This window comes from Polyodon spathula, chromosome 10, assembly GCF_017654505.1.
Source record: "Polyodon spathula isolate WHYD16114869_AA chromosome 10, ASM1765450v1, whole genome shotgun sequence".
NCBI lineage: Eukaryota > Metazoa > Chordata > Actinopteri > Acipenseriformes > Polyodontidae > Polyodon > Polyodon spathula.
In genome coordinates, this window is record NC_054543.1 from 11,032,494 (window position 1) to 11,053,424 (window position 20,931).

General features: G+C 35.3%; 1 protein-coding gene across 10 annotated transcripts in view; it reads right to left on the bottom strand.

Moving 5' to 3' along the window:
* Positions 1-309: 309 nt before the first annotated feature.
* The window catches only part of LOC121321825 (calcium-activated potassium channel subunit alpha-1), a 164,362-nt gene continuing 143,740 nt past the window's right edge, over positions 310-20,931 (bottom strand). For 4 of the 10 annotated variants that reach the window (XM_041261067.1, XM_041261060.1, XM_041261066.1 and 1 more), the window contains 6 exons: positions 16,117-16,230; positions 12,228-12,358; positions 9,036-9,230; positions 8,575-8,693; positions 8,086-8,307; positions 584-690 (listed from right to left, as the gene is read on the bottom strand). In XM_041261067.1, coding sequence (XP_041117001.1) covers positions 669-690; positions 8,086-8,307; positions 8,575-8,693; positions 9,036-9,230; positions 12,228-12,358; positions 16,117-16,230 — 803 coding nt within the window. In that variant the 3' untranslated portion in view covers positions 584-668. Of the gene's footprint in view, positions 691-2,410; positions 2,440-8,085; positions 8,308-8,574; positions 8,694-9,035; positions 9,231-12,227; positions 12,359-15,411; positions 15,496-16,116; positions 16,231-20,931 lie in introns of all 10 variants that reach the window. The other 6 variants (XM_041261062.1, XM_041261063.1, XM_041261058.1 and 3 more) reach the window with 5 other exon arrangements.

A 20,931-nucleotide genomic window follows, 5' to 3' on the forward strand; every position in this document is an offset into this window, starting at 1 on the left:
GCTGATGCTCCAGTTTAGCACAAAGAGAAAAAAAATAAAATAACATAAAATATGTTGAACAAAAGATGTTTGATAAACATATATATTCTAGTTTGACGTTCTTTGGAAACATCCTTTTTACTTTCACTTTAGTGACCCTCATTCTCCAAAATTGGGTTAATATGGAGTCTGGCCACAAGAGTACTATTGCAAAGAATTACAGGAAATAAAACTATTTTTTCATACTAAGCTTTTGTTTTTTTATGTTCGTTTTTTTTAACGATCCTAGGGACATGTACAATGCCTATTTGTATTATATATATATATATATATATATATATATATATATATATATATATATATATATATATAAAACATTGTCCAAAAGCATGGAAGAAATATTAAATGTACACGTAGGAGGGTCCCTACTAGTTTTTGTGAAGATATTTTGATCCTTGATCTTTTGTCAGTGGTTTAACACGCAAGGTAGGAACAACAACGCTGCATCATCCTTCACATAGAATGTCTCAACTTCCATTTGTTGCCAAGGGTCTGGAACTCAGCATTCATCTTCAACTTCTCTGATTGGTGGAATCAGGCTGCTTGTAGATTTATATTGATTTACTTGATTGGCCATGTGAGTGCTCATGGGCTTGATATGAATGTTCCGTGGACAGGCATTTTCTGGCTCATCTGTAAACCATTTCTTTTCTGTCAAACAGTAACATAGTACAAAACAGACAAGGAGGAAGAAGGAAATGTGTCAGTCTTGCATATTTCTTAATAGGGCAGCACATTCTGAATAACAGCTGTACAGATAAAGTCTGGCTGTGTGAAGATTTCACTTGAATATAAAATAATACTCAAGTTGGTCCCTTAAACTTGTACACGATTTATAAATACAGTAATTGTAAAAGAATGTTACTATGGGTGCCTGTATACTGTATGTATTCATACAAGTTACCTGTTTACTTAGTGTCAGACATGTTCAAATGTTAAATGCTGGATTTTATTCTTTTCTGAACTAAACTCTGTCCATATGCTGTATTAGGCACAACAATGTATGGGGTATACAACATAAATAGGATGTACAACATTTTATATTTCTCTCACCTTTGTATCATCTGCGTTATTTGGTTTCCAATTATTGTTTTGATTCCGTTTCATTACATTTATTAAAGTTTGAACTCACCAAGGTTCATTACAATACTTTCTCTACTAAAGACCATGAAAGCATGCTTCAAGCTGGTTCCCCAAAATTATATTTTGCATCACCAACATGAGACTATTTCATTATTAGTCCCATCTTCAACATGTGCAAGTTTCACTCTAATGAAAAAATACCCCTTCAGACTCATTACTTCTCACTAGCTGCAGCAATTTATTTGCAGTAGGGAAGCTCTCAATCCCTTACCTCTAGTCACATATTCGTGAAGCAAAAAGCATTTGTGAGGAACTACCTAGAAGCATGTTTTAATGGGCTTTAGTAGAGAACATATTTCAATGACACATGCTGAGCTCAAACTTAAGTTTGAAGGATGAAAGGAAAAATGGAAACAATGAAAAAGACTTGGAAACCAAAAAACATGAATAACACATGGATGAGAATTATTTAAATGGTGTGCACCCTATTAATATTATCACATTTGTCAAATACATCAGTGTTATAAACTCAATCTTTATTTAATTTGAACTTGACAAGGTTTGTACGGTTCATGACAAACCAGTTTATTTAAAAAATGGTAGTTTAAAAAAACAAAACAAAAAAAAACACACATCATTAGTACTCAAGGTTCATTGGTGATTTAAGATCGGTACGGCAGCATGTTTAACACTTAAACATAAGTACAATATTCTTTGTCCGTTCAAATTATATGATTTACAGGTCAGTACTTAGTTTCAGAATCAAAAAATATTATTACTGACAATACTGTCTAAGCTTGTCGTGACATTGATGATATTTTCTGTTTTATAAAGACTTCAAACAAACACGTGCAATCACACAACAATTAATTTTACATACAGCAAAGTTATTTTGTTAAAAACAAACAAAAACAACAAAATGAAACACAAAGTTGGTGACGTATTTTTAATAATAAATAAAAGTAATATTAAACAAAATTAAAAAATAATAATAATAATAGTAAATCTTAAATTGGAGGAAAATAAGTTTTGTGGACCAATTAGGAAATTTAATTGGCTACAAGGTAAACATATTCCCAGCCACATGCAATGTTGTGGTGATCAAAGACATACCAAAGACTGGGCACAGCAGCAACAGCCAGTTTGCTTTCGCTTAGAAAGCAAAAATTAAACGAAGGGATGATTTCACATAATTCTTCTCATCTTTATATTTCACTACTCTTCACCACGACAAAGTTATGAAACCCACGGCAGTTCCTATGGCATGCATAATCATTAACTTTCATACCTTGGCCCATTCTATTCATCCTTGTTGCACTTTAGAAAAAGAAGTAAGCTATGTAAGTTTTACAATATTTTCATACAAATGTTATATTTTTAACACATTCAGTGACATTTCCTATACTGCCCATCAAGCTTTAAATATTGTTTTGTGGTTATTTTTATTTATTTATGGAGAATAGTTAATAATATACATTTTATTTACTAGAATTAAAGATAAGTAGTTTATATAGATTTTTTTGGCCTCAACACATACTCAAGGATTGTATTCAAGACGATCTTAAATCAAGGATGTATCTTGACTTACCGATAGGTTAGAAATTAATTTTAGTTCATGTACAAGATTTTTATCTTTAACGTTTGGGCAAAATAATATGTTCATGTACAATTACATTTCCTTGAATTAAACCTGTATATACATTGTTTTAATAAAGTACAAATGTACAGGAAGTCATTTTAATATGCATCTCTAAACTACGTATTCTTTGAATTTATGAAATACTAAGCAGGAATTGACAAAGTATGAAAAAAGTAGGCATGCAATCGTCTGATACACAGGAAGGTTACTGTAAACACTTGGGGTCAAATTCATTACATTTTTAGCTAAAAAAAATCTTTTTTTCACAGACATCAGGACCGGTACACAGTATTTTAGCACTTCAAAACATCCACATCCTTCATGCTCAGGAGTAGTTTTGCAAGCCCACCTCAAAAAAAATAATAAAACAATGTGGGAAGTGTGATATGAGGAATTGAAGCTCAGCATTACACATTGTTTCCTCTTAAAATGCAACTTTTATATTAAGAATATATAAAAGTGTTAGCCTTTTAAATATTGGACACATTTAAATACAGTTAATGTCACATGCAAGTTATATGTGTATCTATATATGTCAATGTACTTTTAAAAACAAAGTGGGTAAATATTAAATTCAGATTGACTAGAACTAGTACATATGAAACAGGTTGCTCTGGCTTTCCTAGCTCCAGCTCTGGAGTGGCTCTTGGTAGCAGCTGCAGCTCCAGGGCTGAAGGAGACCCCTTGCTTCACACTGCTGCTCCAGCTTCAGCTGCTTTTAGCTGGCTCCAGCTCCAGAGCCACCAAAACCTCTAATCACTAATGTATGTCCTTAACTATCTTAAGCCCCTTTCACACTCGCAGTCCTACCCGGGTCATGGCTAAATAGGTCACAATCTTGCGTAGTGTGAAACCACATACCTGGGTTGGTGACCCACCTCAGGATGTGGGTTGACATGCTCTGACCCGGGTTGAGCGAGATAAAATGCTTGACTGCCGTTCGTGAGCCAACGCAATAACAAACAGCTATGCCTGCGTGAAAGTTTCACTTCCACATAGATCGTTTCTGTTTAGCCATACTTTTTGTTGATTGAGACACAACATGTGAGAGTGCAACAGGGATGCAGAACCATTTGCTCTAATTAAAAAATTGGCTGACGGTTCGATCCAGAGAAGCTTGGATGGAAACGTCAGTAACAAGCTGTTTTCTTTGGTTAAAACTTCAGCAGTAAAATACATTTCTATAGAACTGGAAGTATTCCCATGCCTTCCAGCAAAAGTACTATAGCCGCCAGAGGTATCATTTGTCACAGTTCATGACATTTTACTTTTGATCAAGAAAAAGGATCCTTTAATGTTTATATAGTATTATGTATATTTTTATTTGTTACAGTATTCCTCCAATTTGCAAATATGGGCACAATTCATTCAAATTAATACAATAATAATAAATGTCTAAAATCTGAAATCTGTTTGTACAAATAGCAGAATGGCATCTTCAGGAAGTCAATGGAATCTCGTACAGTATACCGTACTATATAAAAACTGCTTTAAACTAAAATACCACAAGATTGGAAAATAATACTACTTTGTTTAATTGTAAAATCAGCTTCGAAAACATTACTTATTTCTTGCAATTTATTTGTAATTGTTAAAATTATAATCTTGTGAACTAACTGGGCCTACAATAATACAAACGCGTTTGACACAAAAAAGATCACGCTGTGTAGATTTCCTGCAATTTTCTGCAGCCCACAAAGTGTGGTGCAGATACTAAATTGATGCTTTCATCTTTCACACTCCATAGCTCAGAAACAAATGACTCTGAAGCCCTTCTTTCAGGCAAGTTCCGGTTTAATTAGTTTTTCTTTTCTTTGGTTATTTTGAAACTGCCCTCTTTAAAATAGTATCAATAGTAAAATAATAGTTAATTGTTATATTCTTACTGTATGCGTCTCTCTATTACTGTCTTAAATGTGCGTCATAGTTATTTACTGTCTTAATTTGTTCATTAACTTCTTTAATTGTTTCATTATTACTGTGTGTCATACTAACTGTCTTCTCTATTGAAGTTTATCATTGCGTAACTTGAACTATATTCATACCCTGCCTCACTCTGATGGAGTCACATTGACATGCCCTCTACCTGCTGTTACTCCTCCCCATTATTGCTCCATTTCATATATTTTTGGTTAGCAAATCATATGTTTAAACCCTTGTAAAAATCTTTGACTAAAAAGATCTTTTGTCAAAAATGACTTTGCAATTTGTGTGCGGTATTTTTGTTTGCCTTTAACGTCTGGCTGATTTTGAATAAAAATCAATGTCACTGTCTGCATGCTGTAAGTATCGTTCCTCTTGATGCTTTTAGTTGTTTTCTTGCTCACTGATACTAATCCTTGGGACTTGTATGTATAGATTTTATAATGGTTCATGCCTTTTCTTGTGTGTTGGAAATATAAGCCAGTCTCAATCCGGCCCTACATATTGTACAAAGAATGAATTCAAGTACTAGTTGGCATCTCACATAAGTGTTAAGCAGTTCTCTGGGTCCTAGGATAATGGTTCAAGTCCCACACGAGGGACAAGTTTTAATCTCTTGTTTTCAAAAATTTAAATTTACCTTACGGACATATAAGATTTGGCTTTGAATCCAACTGAGAATCACAATTTATCTCCAGGTCCACATCACACGGTGTAATTATGTTTTCATGCAGCAGGTAAGCCAGCTTTACTCGTGGTGCAGTGCGATAATTCAGAGAAATGCTGTGCTGTTCCTTCTTGGTGGGGGCTGGCTTAAAATCTAGCTAATTCCTTCCTTAATTTGATTATTTCCTATATAGACAATGATAAAGGATGCAATTTCACAAAATTTCACAAAAGAGCAGTGTAGCTGCTTTAAACTAAAATACCACAAGATTGTGCTTGCTGTACTGTTCCTCCTTGACGAGCTTCAAATCCAATTGACTCCTCTCTTTATTTTCAAAGACTTGGTTAATTTACTTTAAAGTCAATGAAAAAGCAAGCTCTTATGTGTAAGTGAGATGGTGCATTGGGCTAATTCACTAGTATGCTGTGCTGGCTCTCTTTGGGGAACGGTTCAAATCCCAATAATTCTCCTTTATTTTCAAAGATGGTTCATTTCCTATATAGAAGATGAAAAAGCAGGTTCTTCTGTGGAAGTGAGATGGTTCAGTGAGATAAGTCACTAGTATGCTGTATTGTTCTCCTTGGAGTACTGGGTTTAAATCCAACTGATTCTTTGCCAGGCAGGTTATGGGTCACGTGTGGCTCCTCCAGAAAGTTTCAATTTGTGTATACGACGCGTTGTACATTTTGTTTTAATTCATAGGTCATTTTTACTCGCTTCTAATTGAGGAAAAAATAAGAATAAAAAACAACAATAAAGGTTATCCAAAGCCTAAATAGGGCCTAAATTGGACCTTCAACAGGGAGGACCAAGACAACATTGCCTTTTTAATTGCTCATGGTACAAAAAAAAAAAAAAAAATGGTTCACTGTGAGTACTCACAGTTTGGTTTTTCAAACCAGCTCTTCATCTGCCAAAAACATCCCTCAGGATTCACTAATCAAGTAAGTCCACAATGTTTTTGTTATATTCAATTGCTTGTCTTGTAGGCTGCGTATACTATATTACATTTCTTATCAAATTACAAAGTACCTTTTATTGCGTATAATAAAAAGTGTGTGTGTATATATGTGTATTATATATATATATATATATATATATATATATATATATATATATATATATATATATATATATATATATAATAAAAGCAGGTTTTGTTGTTTAGCCTCCCCATTCTTTATAGTTAGGAGCCACTACTGAGATAGATATAGATTTTAAAAAGTACATTTTATGAAATTAAAAAAAAAAAAAAAAAACAACAAATCTAAGTTAACAACTAAAGTAAATAATAAAATCTGTATTTTTTTTTTTTTTTGGATAATTATTTTTATTCATTTTCCAATTTTCTCCCAATTTTCTCCCAATGTCCTATTACATTCAACCTGGCTCACCACTGCAACCTCTGAACTGACTCGGGAGAGATGAAGACGAGCACTCCCGTCCACTGAAACGAGTGCCGTCAACCATCCACTTTTTTTTTTCATTTTGCAAGCCCGTCGTGCAACCATATCCAGAACTTACAGCGTTGGAGGATCACATAGTTCTGAATTGCGTACAGGCTGGCCTGCAGGCACCCAGCCAGCCACTGGGGTCTCTGGTGTGCGGTGAGCCAAGGACTCCCCAGGCGACCTAACCCCTATCCTGCCCGGGCAGCACTTGGCCAATTGTGCATGTCCCCTGGGAACGCCCATCCATGGACGGCAGTGGCATAGTTTGGATCCAGGCGGAGTGCGTTTACCGGATGTGCCCCCCATAAAACCTGTATTTGTTAATTATTTTACCTAGAGCTTACCATGCAGAAAATGTTTAATGCAATTATTACAAAATATGTCTATAATAAGATGTATTTCACTTTACATATTCCATTTCAGAGATATTTGTGCCAGCAACTGGGTCGTACTCTGTGGAATATCTCTCAGTGGCAAGGAGCGCGGACAGCAGAGAGCTCTGTAGACATGCCTGGCCTGCATACAGGGTAACATGAAGTGCCTGACTTTGTGGCATGTGCTGTACCTAGTTCAAGTAATTTTTAAAGACAAATGTCTCTAAGGCAAAACAGAGTAAACGTGATCCAGTATCTGCATTGCACATGCATTTTCTTTACTTCCTGTATAAACATCTTTATGGTAGTTATACAGTACCCATGTACAGTTCAAATATAATGTATTGGAATGGCTGTTTTAGAATTATTATTGTTATTAAGTATTTATTTTAACTGCCCTTTGTGTTGAATTAATTGAGAAGTGCGCATCGAATGAAAACTTCAGCAGTAAAATGGTGTTGTGTGTGAAAACAACATAATAAAAAGAACAATTTCCATTACACTGTACTTGACTTCATGTTGAATGGAAACAATTCAATAGCAAAAGGCTCTGAAAACCGAATGCAGTAAAAATAACCAGAATTTAAAATGAAAGGTTTCCAAAAATCTATTTCACGTGAAAAGTTCCTGTGGTGAACTTTGCATTTTCGTTCTTTTGCAATGTTTATGCTTGTTTTTGGTCTATCTGGATGGTTGCTCTTGTGTTGAAGGGGGGCGACAATGATCAATGTGATGGTGAAATCAAAATAATGACCACATGCATACTGCCATGAAAATGCACAACCACGAAGTAACACAAACTCCATGAAACAAAGAGTGTCTTCTCTAATAAATGCAAACAGCAGGCGGTAGGTACAAAAAGTGTCACGCACATAAAAGAACATCAAACACCTTTACTCATGCACATACTTCTGTTTTTCTCGCGAATCCCTGGTCTTGGTGCGGTTTTGCCTATTTGCTGTTGGGATGGAGTGGACAGATGAGCTCTTCTTGCTGGACGAGTGGGAGGAATGAGAAGAATGTGATAAACTTGCTCTTGACTGGCCTGCGTTGTGGTCGAACTGCATCAAACAGAAGATGAGGTCTGTTGGGACAAGCTCAAACTCGTATGGAGGGTTGGTAATAACATACCTGGAACAAAAAAAAAAAATACCTTTAAGTTTACCAACAGCAGAATGACTGTGATAACATGCATACAATATTAAAACAATAGTAAATATAAAAAGCATGTCTATATGGTGATAAAAGCAGTCCAGTTTAAGTCTGCATAATGACAAATGCCCATGGGCATACATGTACCTTTATCAAGCTCTGGGGTTTCAAATTTAAAAAAATTGTTGCTGCTCGGAGATGTTGTGTGGCCTAAGCCAATATGTGTCTTAGTGCCATGTGACTTACCGTTTAGTGCATTGGCTACTTGCACCTATATGTGCATCTCTTAATCGGTAAATTCCAAAGCACAGCATGTTATATGTTTTTAATGCTTTACAAAATAGGTCACCATAGCAGCCACCATCCTGAAAAACAAAGCAAAATGTAAGCCGCCATTCACATTTTGTAGCATAATGCTTTAATTCAAAACCGTTACTTATCACAATGCTACTTATAGTTTCAGTTGAAGACAAATCATGCCTTTAAGAACTGAGGCACTTATTTTTCTGAAAGCCCAGGTTTCCAACTTTTCAGAACTACTGTATGGTACATACTGTTCACTCAATATATTACTGAACCTATGCCAAAATACTGCTTGAAAAGAAGCATACAATAAAGACTGTCTATAAATACACATGCTCACAGTAATGCATACGTACTGCACATACATGCATATTAACAAGAGGGTTTTTTGTATGTTCTCTTACCCCCAAGTCTGCAAAGGGACCATCATAAAGTGCTAATTGTGCAACACGACACCTGTCCCTATTTGCAAGTGTCTGTGGTGTGCTATAGCCACCGCGTAGCGCATTTTCTTCAGCCAAAAGACCCTCCAGCTCTGGTGTAGCTCCGCCTGTTACTAATGTCCGAATCAATGTGAGGATATTATCGTTGAAGTATGTCTGCACAGATAAAACAAAAATCTTTAAGCAAACACCATTAAGTCACAATTGAAGTTCTCTAGAGTTCTGTTATTTAAACTCCTGAGCTGTCTCTTCAAATATTTTTGTGTGGTAAGTAAAAAGACAGCAGACTCCAATTATTAAATGTTCTTATTTTCCATTTGGCATCACCCGTATCCTTTTTAAACACTAATTCAGTCTGCTTTATGACAACTACTGTAACACCACCGTGTTCATTTTACTTCAGTCAGAAATTCAGATGGGGATTGCATTTATGTGAATATTAAAGGCTGAAGTTCTAGCTGCCAATCCAGTATAGAACAATTTGTACCTTACAGGACAGGACAGGAGTAAGCAGGCATCAATTAAATTTTATTTAGAAACAAATTAGTTAGGAATACCAATTGGCCTTCGTAAATCCCCAGGCTACAAGGATTGCATGATACTTTATTACCTCTGTCCGACTGCCTATAAAAAATAGATACATCACTGTGCATATAGGTTTAAACACACAACCTTGTACAGAAAAAAAATTAAAAATCAAATAAGTAATGTGCAATTAGGCACATATCAAACAGTTATATTTAACAGTATTGTTGTGGTGTGTTACAAGTAATAACTATTAAGTCAATTAACTTTTATACTATGTTTAGTTTTGATATTAAAAAAAAAAAAAAGTATATATTTACACAGCCCCAATACAGACAGAGCAAGGTGCGCTCAACACATCTCTGAGATGAATTTGGAGGGTATAAACAGACGATTCGAAAAGAACAACATGAACTGTGACCATAACTGTAAATTAACTATATTTATTTTGTTCTTCTGAGTTGTGTTAGAAAAGATTCATTGAATGAGTTTAACATCTTGTTGTATTTGCTGCTCTCATTTTAAGAGATAACAGAATGGCTGAGGGCTACAGAACAATATTGTGCAGTTGTTTTAAAATGTACACATAAAGCCTTTTATTGGACTACAAATTTAACATTTTCATTTGGTTTTGTGTTTGTTGTCAAAAGTTTATTAACAATGCTTTTGTTTTGAAAGGCTATCTGTGTAAAGCTGTAAAGGTGGAGGCTGGAATGATTAAACTACAGTAGTTGTGTCAGCTATCCCCCTTCCTGTAAACTCTATTTTAAAAGATGTATATGTACTACATTATTGGTTATGTACATTTTCAAGTAACTGGCTCTTATGACTCCTTGAAGGTTTGATACTAAAGATACATTTGTATTTTGACTTGTTTATTGGACAGAAATGGAGCAAAATAATGCCTTAAAATACACTTTCCGTTCCACTGTAATCTTGTGTTGCTTATTACTCTCACAAAGCTATGACACCTCTCAAGAAAGGTGACAGTGCTATTGAGCAGAATGATGGATGAGCGCTGTCTATTAGCAAGCACTACCTTTGTCCACTGTGAAATGTGCTTGAAGGCTGCTTTGTTCTAACCTCACTCAAACTGAAAGGTAGCCAAATTAAGTCATAATAACCAAGAAGGGTTTCAAAAGAGGATTTTATTTTATTATTTTTTATATTTTTCTCATAAACCCTGAATTTTATAATATGTCACCAGAGGAAGCTTTATGCAGTGTTTACCTTTTTAAAAAAGTATATAATGTGTTAAAAAAAAACAAAAAAAAAAAAACTCATATCTGATCAAACTGACAATCTTTTGCTTTTGTCTATCAAATAATATTTAACTTTTTTTTCTTAATTGCTCAATGTAATATTTAAAATAGAATAGTTTGTTCTTTTGAATACAATTTCAACATTGTCCTTCAGATTTAATTGCTTGTACAGTTTCCAAATGTTTTGATAAAATATTTGTTTTATAAAGTGAATTGAAAAATGATATCCAGAGTGCATCCTCGCTGTAACAAACCTGTTGGGGTCCAAGAATTCTGTTTGTTATATCGAGAGGTTCATTATAGAAAAAGGACAATCAAAATGAACAATAAACTGTTGAAGTAAGTTCATGCGATGAGATTGTGAACAAAAGTAGAATTACATAAACCTATTCTCATGTATGCAGTATTCTGCCTTTGCTTTATCCTATTTGTTAAAGAATTAAAACGCAGACAAAAAGCAAAAATCCCGAATTGAAACTAAACTTTTATTCAAAATCAATATGACATGAATCCTTTTAAAAGTGCACCAAATCTTAATCCAACATGCAAGAATGCCAAACTGCTCTTTTATTCCAAAATCAACCTGACATGAAAAGTAATCAGTTTTGCTTTGTTGCATGGTTGCTGACAGAGATATTGCCTGCAATACTCCTTTTTTCAAATGATAAATATAGTTTCCAGCTTTGTTGCAACATAAAATGATTTTTGTTTCGGTTTCACAGAGCATGGCTTTTATTAAGACAAAAGAGTTGACATAACTGTGGAGATCCCGTACATACAGGCTGTTGACAGTGTGTTTTTATATGATCTTTTTTCTTTTTTTATTTGGTATCCAGGGGCCAGGTTCGTTATAATGAAGGGCGCTGTAATGAGGGTGTACTTTTATTTCTTTACTGTGAATAAATAAGTTATTTTTTTTGTTGCCTTTAAAATATTTATTTGGTTAATGTATCCTAATCCCAGAGGGAAATCCCTGTTACCTTGCGACCACCAATCAGTGGTATTCAGAGCTGGGGCAGAGACTTGTGGTCATCTCTAGCCCATTCATTTCAATGTTTATATCTCAGTTCACGTATATCTTTCAAAAGTACAATACAGCTATTGTAATTCCTTTCCAAAACGAGGAGGTTTAAAGCAATTCTAACCCTGCTGTTAACAATTTTTCAGTCAAAAGCTCCTTGGTGTTCTTGGTGTGAAGGATGATGCCTTATTTCTTCCTCTCCAGCCTTTAGCAAAGAAGCTCCACAAGGCAACACTGAAAACCCCAACCTTGGTGTGTCCCATTTGTATGTACTGAATCTAAACTTTGCTCTTTGCCATTCTTTGTAATAACATTGAATAGAACAATTTCTTATTTTAAACTTACTGCACTCATTAAGGAATCTAACACACTGACGGCAAATGCTGTCCCACAAGCAAAAGGTTGAGTAAGATACAGCTCTGTATCAGGATCATCATCATCATCTTGGTCCAAAAACTGAACATTGGAGTCATTTACTGGAGAAAGAAAAACAAACAAAACATAATTAACAAGCCAGCCTGGAACATCTCTTTTAAGTGTGTGTAAAAGTTTCATGCTTTGGGTTGTGATATATCATATATAGTAAACTCTATATACAGATGACAGGATATGTCTGACATATAGTAAGCAATTCATGCCAGTAACTTAAAGACAAGCATAGAAGAACATTTTCTGGTGTACTATTTTGTTTTATTTCCTGGAGCGATAACAGGTATTCATACGCTCTGATGTTAGTAGAAATAATTAGGCTTTTTAGTTCATAGAGTGACCAGAAAGCTTCAAGGAAGAAATAAATTAGTGTGTCTGCAACTAAAAGTTGGGTAACGTAAATAAACTGGAAAGCTAAACTATAGAAGAATAAAGTGATCAGTGATGCAAGAGGGAGCAAAATCTGGATACAAAATGGCGTTTATAAGACAAATCCTGAAACGCTCCAAATCGAAAGATGAGAAATGTTTTAGGTTTTTGGAATATGCCTGCCATAGGTCAGGTATTTACTGAGCATTTTATGTCTGAACTGCCAATAGGCCCTTCAGGGGAGTGCCGTCCTCGGTCCCGCCTATCGAGGGATTAAAGTGGAAATGATGTTCTCTTTTGCTTCTCACAATCAGATAGATAAGGTAAGTATAACTAACCTCTCCAGTTGCATGATTGATTCTTGTAAAAGAGCTCTCACTTCGAGTTTTTGTGCCGTCAGGTGATGACAACAGACACATCCATCTCGGGTTGGGGTGCGTTCTGGGCAGGCAGAGGAGTCCGTGGGTCCTGGTCGGGTTGATGGACATCCCTGCACATAAATGTACTGGAACTCAAGTGGCTCACCAAGCTCTCCAACATTTCCTCCAAGTGCTCCAGAGGAGACATGTCCTTGTTCGCACGTAGTAGAGTATGTCAACCTCCCGGGAGGACTTCAGTCCCTGGGGTTGCACTGCATAGCCTTTCAGCTATTGACCTGGGTAAAGAGGAACTTGCTGTCCCCCTGGGTTGTTCATTTTCCTGAAGTGGTGAATTGGGCAGCGGACCTCCTTTCGAGGGAGGGTCCTCACCCGTCAGAATGGCGACTCCACCCTCTGGTGATAGAGCACATTTGGGAAGGGTTTGGGATGGCCCGATTCAATCTTTTTGCCGTGGCAGAGATGACTCACTGCCCCCTATGGTTCTTCCTCCACTACTGCAGTGGTCCACTAGGTGTCAAAGCCCTAGCCCACAAGTGGCCCAGGATTCTCTTGTATGCATTCCCGCCAATACCATTGCTCCCGGCCTTCCTATACACAGTTCAGAGAGAAGAGGTGACAATTCTCCTGGTGGTCCCCAGATGGCTCAGGAGAATCTGGTTTATAAACCTTTGACAGCTGCTGCAAAGCCAGCAACCCTTTCCACTTGAATCAATCAATGGAACTAGAGGCTTTCCATCCACCTCCTTTTTCTTCGGAAGAGGATTGGAGATTGAATTACCTTTCCCGGTTTAGACATTGAAATGTTATGTGGATAGGACAAAAGCGCTGCGTCAGTCTGACCATAGTGAATGGACCCTGGACAAGCCCTCTAGAAGCAGCAACTGTCTCACTAGATTGTGGATGCAGTTTCCACTGCATATACTAATGCTGGTCTACCCCCACCCGGGAGGGTGGCCACGCCCTCTACCAGAGGAGTGGCTACATCATGGGCCCTCTTTAGAGGAGCCTTATTGACCGATATTTGTACTGCGGCTAGCTGGGCTTTCCTCGCATACATTCACCAGGTTCTACCGACTCAATGTGGTAGATCCCTCTATGCCTTCATTAGGCACAAGGTGTCCTTGAGGTTGACGCTCACATCACAAAGATTAGTTTTGTGGTAGCGAGACATCCTTCATCTGTTTCTCTACTCACACTGCCTCGCGACATCTCTGATATAGTTTCCCAAAAGTATTGTTGTTGGTTGTCTTCAAATTGAAAGGGAAGAATAGGTTACGGATGTAACACCAGTTCCCTGAAAGAAAAGACGACATTCGCAGGTTCGATGCAAAAGATAACGTCATCTCTGCGGAGTGACTACTTAATCCCTCAGTAGGTGAGAGAAAGGAAGTCACTCCCTGGAGGGGCCTATCGACAGCGCTGACGTAAAAAGCCCAGTAAATAACTGACCTGTGGCAGGCATATCCCAAAAGTATTGTTGTTGGTTGTTTTCTCGTTCAGGGAACCTTTTTATTCCCCATCTGATTTAATACCCATGATGTGTAAATACAAAATATTAAAACAATCACGATTACGTTGTAAAACGTACTGCTGCAATACTACAAAATGTTAAAGTAATATCTTACAAGGTTTTTTTTCAACTACTTATAATATATTCCAACATGGTTTTGCTTGCAGGTTCCAGATGGACAGATTTACTATTGTAATGCATTAATAAATTAACCTAACTGGTCCATGGCAAAGTTTCTCTCATAAAGTCTAAAGATGAGTACATATTGAACACGTCTCCATAAAAAATGTAGTTTGGTCCGTTGTGATATTATTTCTAGGGAGCTTACTAGCACCACTGGACTTAATTTTCAGATAAACCACTGAAATCCCATTGTATTTGAAAAGTTCATCTCAAAAGCCTTCTTTGTTTCATAGCTTCAAACCCTATGCTCTTGAGATTAGGTCTAGCAAAAAATAAACAGCTTAAAGGAAGGTTTGATCTTGAGTTTTGTTTTTGAAATTTGATTTCTTTCCAGACTTCCTGTTAGCTGTGAAAAGCAATGTCAGTCATATTGACAAGAAGCTGATGAAAAGGGCCTAGACCGACTGATGAACTGTGGGGAGATGCTATGGAAACAGCCACAAGGACAGACTAGTGTGATCAAAGGCCTAGTGATGCTCGGTGAGAAAAATCATTAAAAAAGGCCAAAACAAGACAGTCAATTTCAACCAGAACCAAGAATAAAATGTGTTCAAAGTGGTGCCATGGGAGCAGCCCTCTATTGCAGCCAGATAAATCAAGAAAAAGCAGATGAAGGAGGAAGAATGACACTGCAGTAAAGGACAAAGCCACTGCTTACCCAGTTCAGTTATCATTTGAATGTTGGTTCCACAGTTTTTTTCCTGACTGAATGAAACCATGGGCAGTATTTTGACAGGTTTAGCTAACGATGAAAAACAGTGTTGTGGGAGATAAGGAAAATATGCAAGGGAGAAGAGGCATGTAAGACTAAAGACATAGAAGAACACCACTTCTCTCTTACAGCACATCTAATACATAAACACAGAAAAGCACAGAATAGGCTACAGGGGGATTCTATTTAAATACCTGCTACAGTATTGTATAGTGAAATGTCATAGAAAATATATTTTTAAAATAAACACACATTTGTTCAAAAAATTGTGTGTGTGTGTATGTATATATATATATATATATATATATATATATATATATATATATATATATATATATATATATATATATATATATAGGTAGCTTTCACTGGTAAAATAATTTTTAAAAACCTCAACAGGACACATTATTAATTATAATAGCTACTACATTCAACTTCAACGTATCTAACAATGGATCATATTCAAAAATGTGTATTTGCAAAGCCCAAAATTTAAATATGGCCACTCGGACCATTACAGTATTGGACATAAGGCACTACATTTATCATGGCCTTGACTATATGCTCTGTTTTTGTGAAAAAGTATTATTACTAGTAGTAGCATGTAATAAAAGCACAAGGAATACACATACCAATATGAGCTTGTCTTACCTAGCTCAGTAATAATTGGGATGTTGGCTCCTGTAGTTATGGAAGGCTGTCGAACTAAACCATGAACTGGGCTGTTATCAGGAGAGAATCTATCCATTCCAGGTGGTGTAAAACCTGTGGGGAAAATGCATTGGAAAAGCTTAGATAAACAAGTTGTATGTTTTGGGGCTATTTCCCTAATACAGTACTGTATATGCATATAAAAAGAAAAGACTGCCAGTCCAATGTGTAATACTTTTAACAAACAGTAGCTAGTTTTTATTTGCACTTGTTTTGCTGTTTTCTAAGTACCGGTACTTGAAAAAGGGACATATATTTTCTGTATGCAAGGGTCAGTAAAGTCATATTTAGCATTTGTAGCCTTCCATCAGCTAACAGATATAAATTGTATATGCTGTTCATTTTGCTACCACATAAGTGGTGAAGTGGAACCTGAACACCTTTTATCAGAGTTAGTGCCATTCAGACCCATGACATGAGTATGAATTCACACAACTTGACATTTTTGCATTTTTTCAAGCTGACAAGTAAACACCTTAAATCAGTAATGCTATATGCATAATACACTGCTTGTATTTTGACTGTATTTAATGCTGACTCCAGAAAACACAAAGTTATAGTTTTATAGCAACAACTACAATGCAAGGAACAAATTCAGGTTGCAAAGTTTTAGAAGAATAGGAAATTCAACTCGACCAAATCAAACCATTTTTTTTTTTGAAGTGCTGCTATGTCATAATGCTCTGTAAAATAAGAGAGACACGTTTTATAGCATTAATTTGAACTTCCTGTTGTGTCTCTGAATGTCTCTAACAGACAAGACTTCATCATAAGTGTCCTTTTAAAACCAGTGCATATTATACTGATTTGTTCATTTCCAATGTGACATTTTAAAATATCCTCTTTATAAACCGAGAAAACTAAAAACTGGTCACCATTTTTCCATTCAACTACTGTGTGTTATATTTTTTGTTTATAAAAAAAGGTAGAAAAGATCTAAACATTAACCACTTTAATACCGTAATCCAAACTGCACATGGACATTGCATGAAGATTTATTTTTTAATGTGAAGTTTTATTTTAAGTGATCAGTCTTCATCTACAAATTAAAGAGATTTTTAAACGCACTTAAATTTTAAAAGTCAAATCCTATACATTATGAAAGGATACTCAAATGGGACAAATCAAAGGCTACCACTTGCCAAGGATAAAATCCATTTGATTATAACAATTGGATTTAACATGCATTAAATTTTATTTGGTAGTTGTTTAAATATAAATTATGTAAATGTAAAATTATGTGAAATGTATTCAAATTAAAACTTGATTAGGCTTTTATCATGAGACCTAACTTGGACTTTTTTTCTTTATATATTAAGCTCCAATAAATCACCCTTTTGGATAAGTCCCTGGAGCACCTGTAGTAATAATCAAACAGAAGTCATTATAGCTGGAAGTGTTACAGCTGTATCTTAATCAAAGCAATTAAAGTATATACAAAAAACAGTTGATTGCCTGACACCATAAAGCATATAACTCTCATCCCATTTTGCTGTGTTATTTTCAACATATGTGCATTTCTTACTGAACCAATTCTTACTTTCATTTAATAAAACATGATTAGATAAGACATGAAGGACAGCAGTATCTTTAACGTGAAAGTATTCAGATATCTGACAGTATTTCCATTTCGAGCAGTTTGCTGCTTAAGTAACTAAGAAACGGAAGTAGACATACAGTATACCCGTAGTTGTCTTGTAAGTAATTATAAAAATCTTCCACACTACAAAAAAATACAGTGCTTAAATGAAACGTTAATAGTTACTATGGCCCCATTCACACTTGGCTGATACTCCGTTTCACGGTACGATAATGAAAGAGCTGGTCTCGGCATGCTCGCATTCGCTCTGGGGACAGTTCGCTTATTTTTGCTTCAGTGTGAAAGAAAAACGTTCTCAGTTCAGTTGCGAACGTCAAAATGTACCAAAGAGTCAATTCAGTAGCTGATGTAACTCAGTTGGAACTAAAACCAGAGGAATCTTGTATACAGTAGTATTATTGCCATCATTGTAACACACCTTGAAATTGAAGACGGTACTTCACGGAGACGAATAAAAGCATTTCGTTGCCTCTTCTGCAGCTGTAGAAATATTGAACTTATGCTTTACTTTAGCTAACTGATATCGGATGGTAAACTTTGAAAGTTTTTTTTTTAAAAAAGATTTTAAAAAGTGCCACATTTAAAACAATCAAGAATTATGAATATTTAACTATGTCATATATGTTATATTAGGAGGGTCTATATAATAATCAAATGACAACTTGAGATTTGTTTTTGTAGTATTGTGCAAACAGCAGATCCCACAAGAAGATAGTCTATAATAATAATACGGTGTTTTATTTCATTCACGCTTCTCTCATGTACTGGTTTTATTTGAATGGTAGTTTGACTTTAATTTGTAAATTGTCACGTGAATACATTTTAATTAAGATGCGTATTTGTCCCAGTGCTATAAAGAAAATAATTGCGTTGTGTTCAGTTTTGCCAAGATCGTAATATTGCTACTGCATCATATAGATCAGCTGCACAAGGACCTTTCTACCACAGAATAGAATATGTTAAAAACAAAAAAAAAATGGGTAAGTGGCTTATGAACAGTAAGTGCAAAACGTGTTATTATTATATTAAATTATATTATATTAAATTAAGGCTGCCAAATGTTAAATTCATATGTTTTTATGTATCAAACTGTACCGAGTTTTGTTTTATTTGCTATTTATTAGCTATTAGCTGTTTTTTTGTGTTCTCAGTACAGTTGCAGATGTGTAATGCGAAAGGGAAGTGTTCTCGGTACACTTGAAAAGATGGAAGTGAACTCAGTACATTTCCAAGTGTACTCAGCACACATCCAGTGTGAAAGAGAAACGATCCGAGGAGGTTTCCACTGAAAAGCACCAAGCACCAAGCAAGTTTATCGTACTCGGTACATTTACAAGTGTTCCCAGTGTGAAAAGGGGGTATGTGTACAGTATTGACATTACTGTTAATGGTTAAAGCTGTAACAGGAGGCTCCCGAGTGGCGTATCCAGCAAAGGTACTCTACGTGGATGTGCCGTATAGCCTGGGGATCGCAGGTTTGAGTCGAGGAGGGGGGGTTGCGAGAGGTTAGCCCAGGATACAGATAATAATTGGGGACACCAAACTGGGGAGAAAAACCGGGGTAAAAAAGTGTTGACGACTAAATTAAAAAAAAAAAAAAAAAAAAAAAAGAAACAACTGTACAGGTGAGCCAGGCTAGTCTGTGCAAGCAGTTAGCTTGAAACTCATCTCACAAGCTGGAGTTAGAATCTGTAACAGCCGTGCATCAAACAACACCGCCCGTTACCAGATAAGGTACTAACTACACTTAGAAGTTATTATCATATTACAGTTTTCAAATAAATTCTAATGTGATAGAGTTGAATGACCTATTATTATGGCTACATTAAGCAAAATGTTAACATAAATGAAAACGTTTGCCCTTTTTTATACTCACCATACAAACATTCGCAATACATGTTATAAAAGACAACAAAAACTAATTAAATGTTCATTAATTTACAAGTATTTTTCCCGTATAAAAGGGCAATATATATATATATATATATATATATATATATATATATATATATATATATATATATATATAAAATAAATACAAATGTAATGATAATGACTAGCACTGTTGCCCTGTCAAATCAAGACAACCCACTTAAAGTGTTACCTCATCCTGCAATTATAACATAATTGAAATAATCAACAACTGAAACAGCTTTATGAACACCTAATTATCTCATAAAAATTTTAAGAAAGTGTTAATTTACCAGCTTTGGGACTCGAGTTAGTTAATGACAATTAGTGAGCATAAAACACCACACATGCTGAGTTCCATAGAATATCTTTTTAACTATTTTTTTTCTTCTAAGGTTTGGCAAATTGCAAAATGGAAAGCAAGTGAATTTAAACTTGAAACAATTATGGTAAAGACATTTTGTATTTCAGGTATTTTAAGAACTACAATGCTATCAAAAACCTTCCTATTGACATGCGAGAACCAGAAAATGCTACACTTTAAATCTTCTAAAGGAGTAACACATTGTTGGCCTTTTATTCATGATGTGGTGTGTTAGGTATACAGACTACTGTATAATAACTGTTGTTTTTTAAATTTGTATTATCCATTAGAAAAAAACAATGTCATATTCAAACTTCCAGAAAATATGATTTAATCTCTTTGTGAAACTAAAGTTAAATATTTATAAATTGACTGATGCATAGCCCTCTTATACTGCGCATCTGGATGATGGAATACATGCACTCAGAGACAGCATTAGTCCCAGCACATTTGTCATGATATAGAAGGCTTTCAAACTTAGCTCCCAAATGAGAAATCAACATATGAAGTGTTGCCTATGAAGCTGAAGCTAACTCCTAAAGACACTACATTTTAAAACCTTCAATGACTTTGTTTTTTACTCTACAGGAAAAATGGCATGTCAAGAAAAATGTAATGCTCCCATTATATCATTTTACTTATTTGCTGTGCATATACATACAATAACCACAACATATCAAGTTTTAGGAAAGCTCATAGAGTACTAAAACTTATCACACACACACACACACAAAAACAATCTTGTGCAGATTTACTTTGTTGCATATATAAGCACATATTAGAGGGTAAACAAACAATAAAAGTCACTCAAGAAATCTCTTTCTAGGTTTAGAAAAAAAGTAGTTTTTTTTTTTTTTTTTTTTTTTTTTAAGCACTCGAA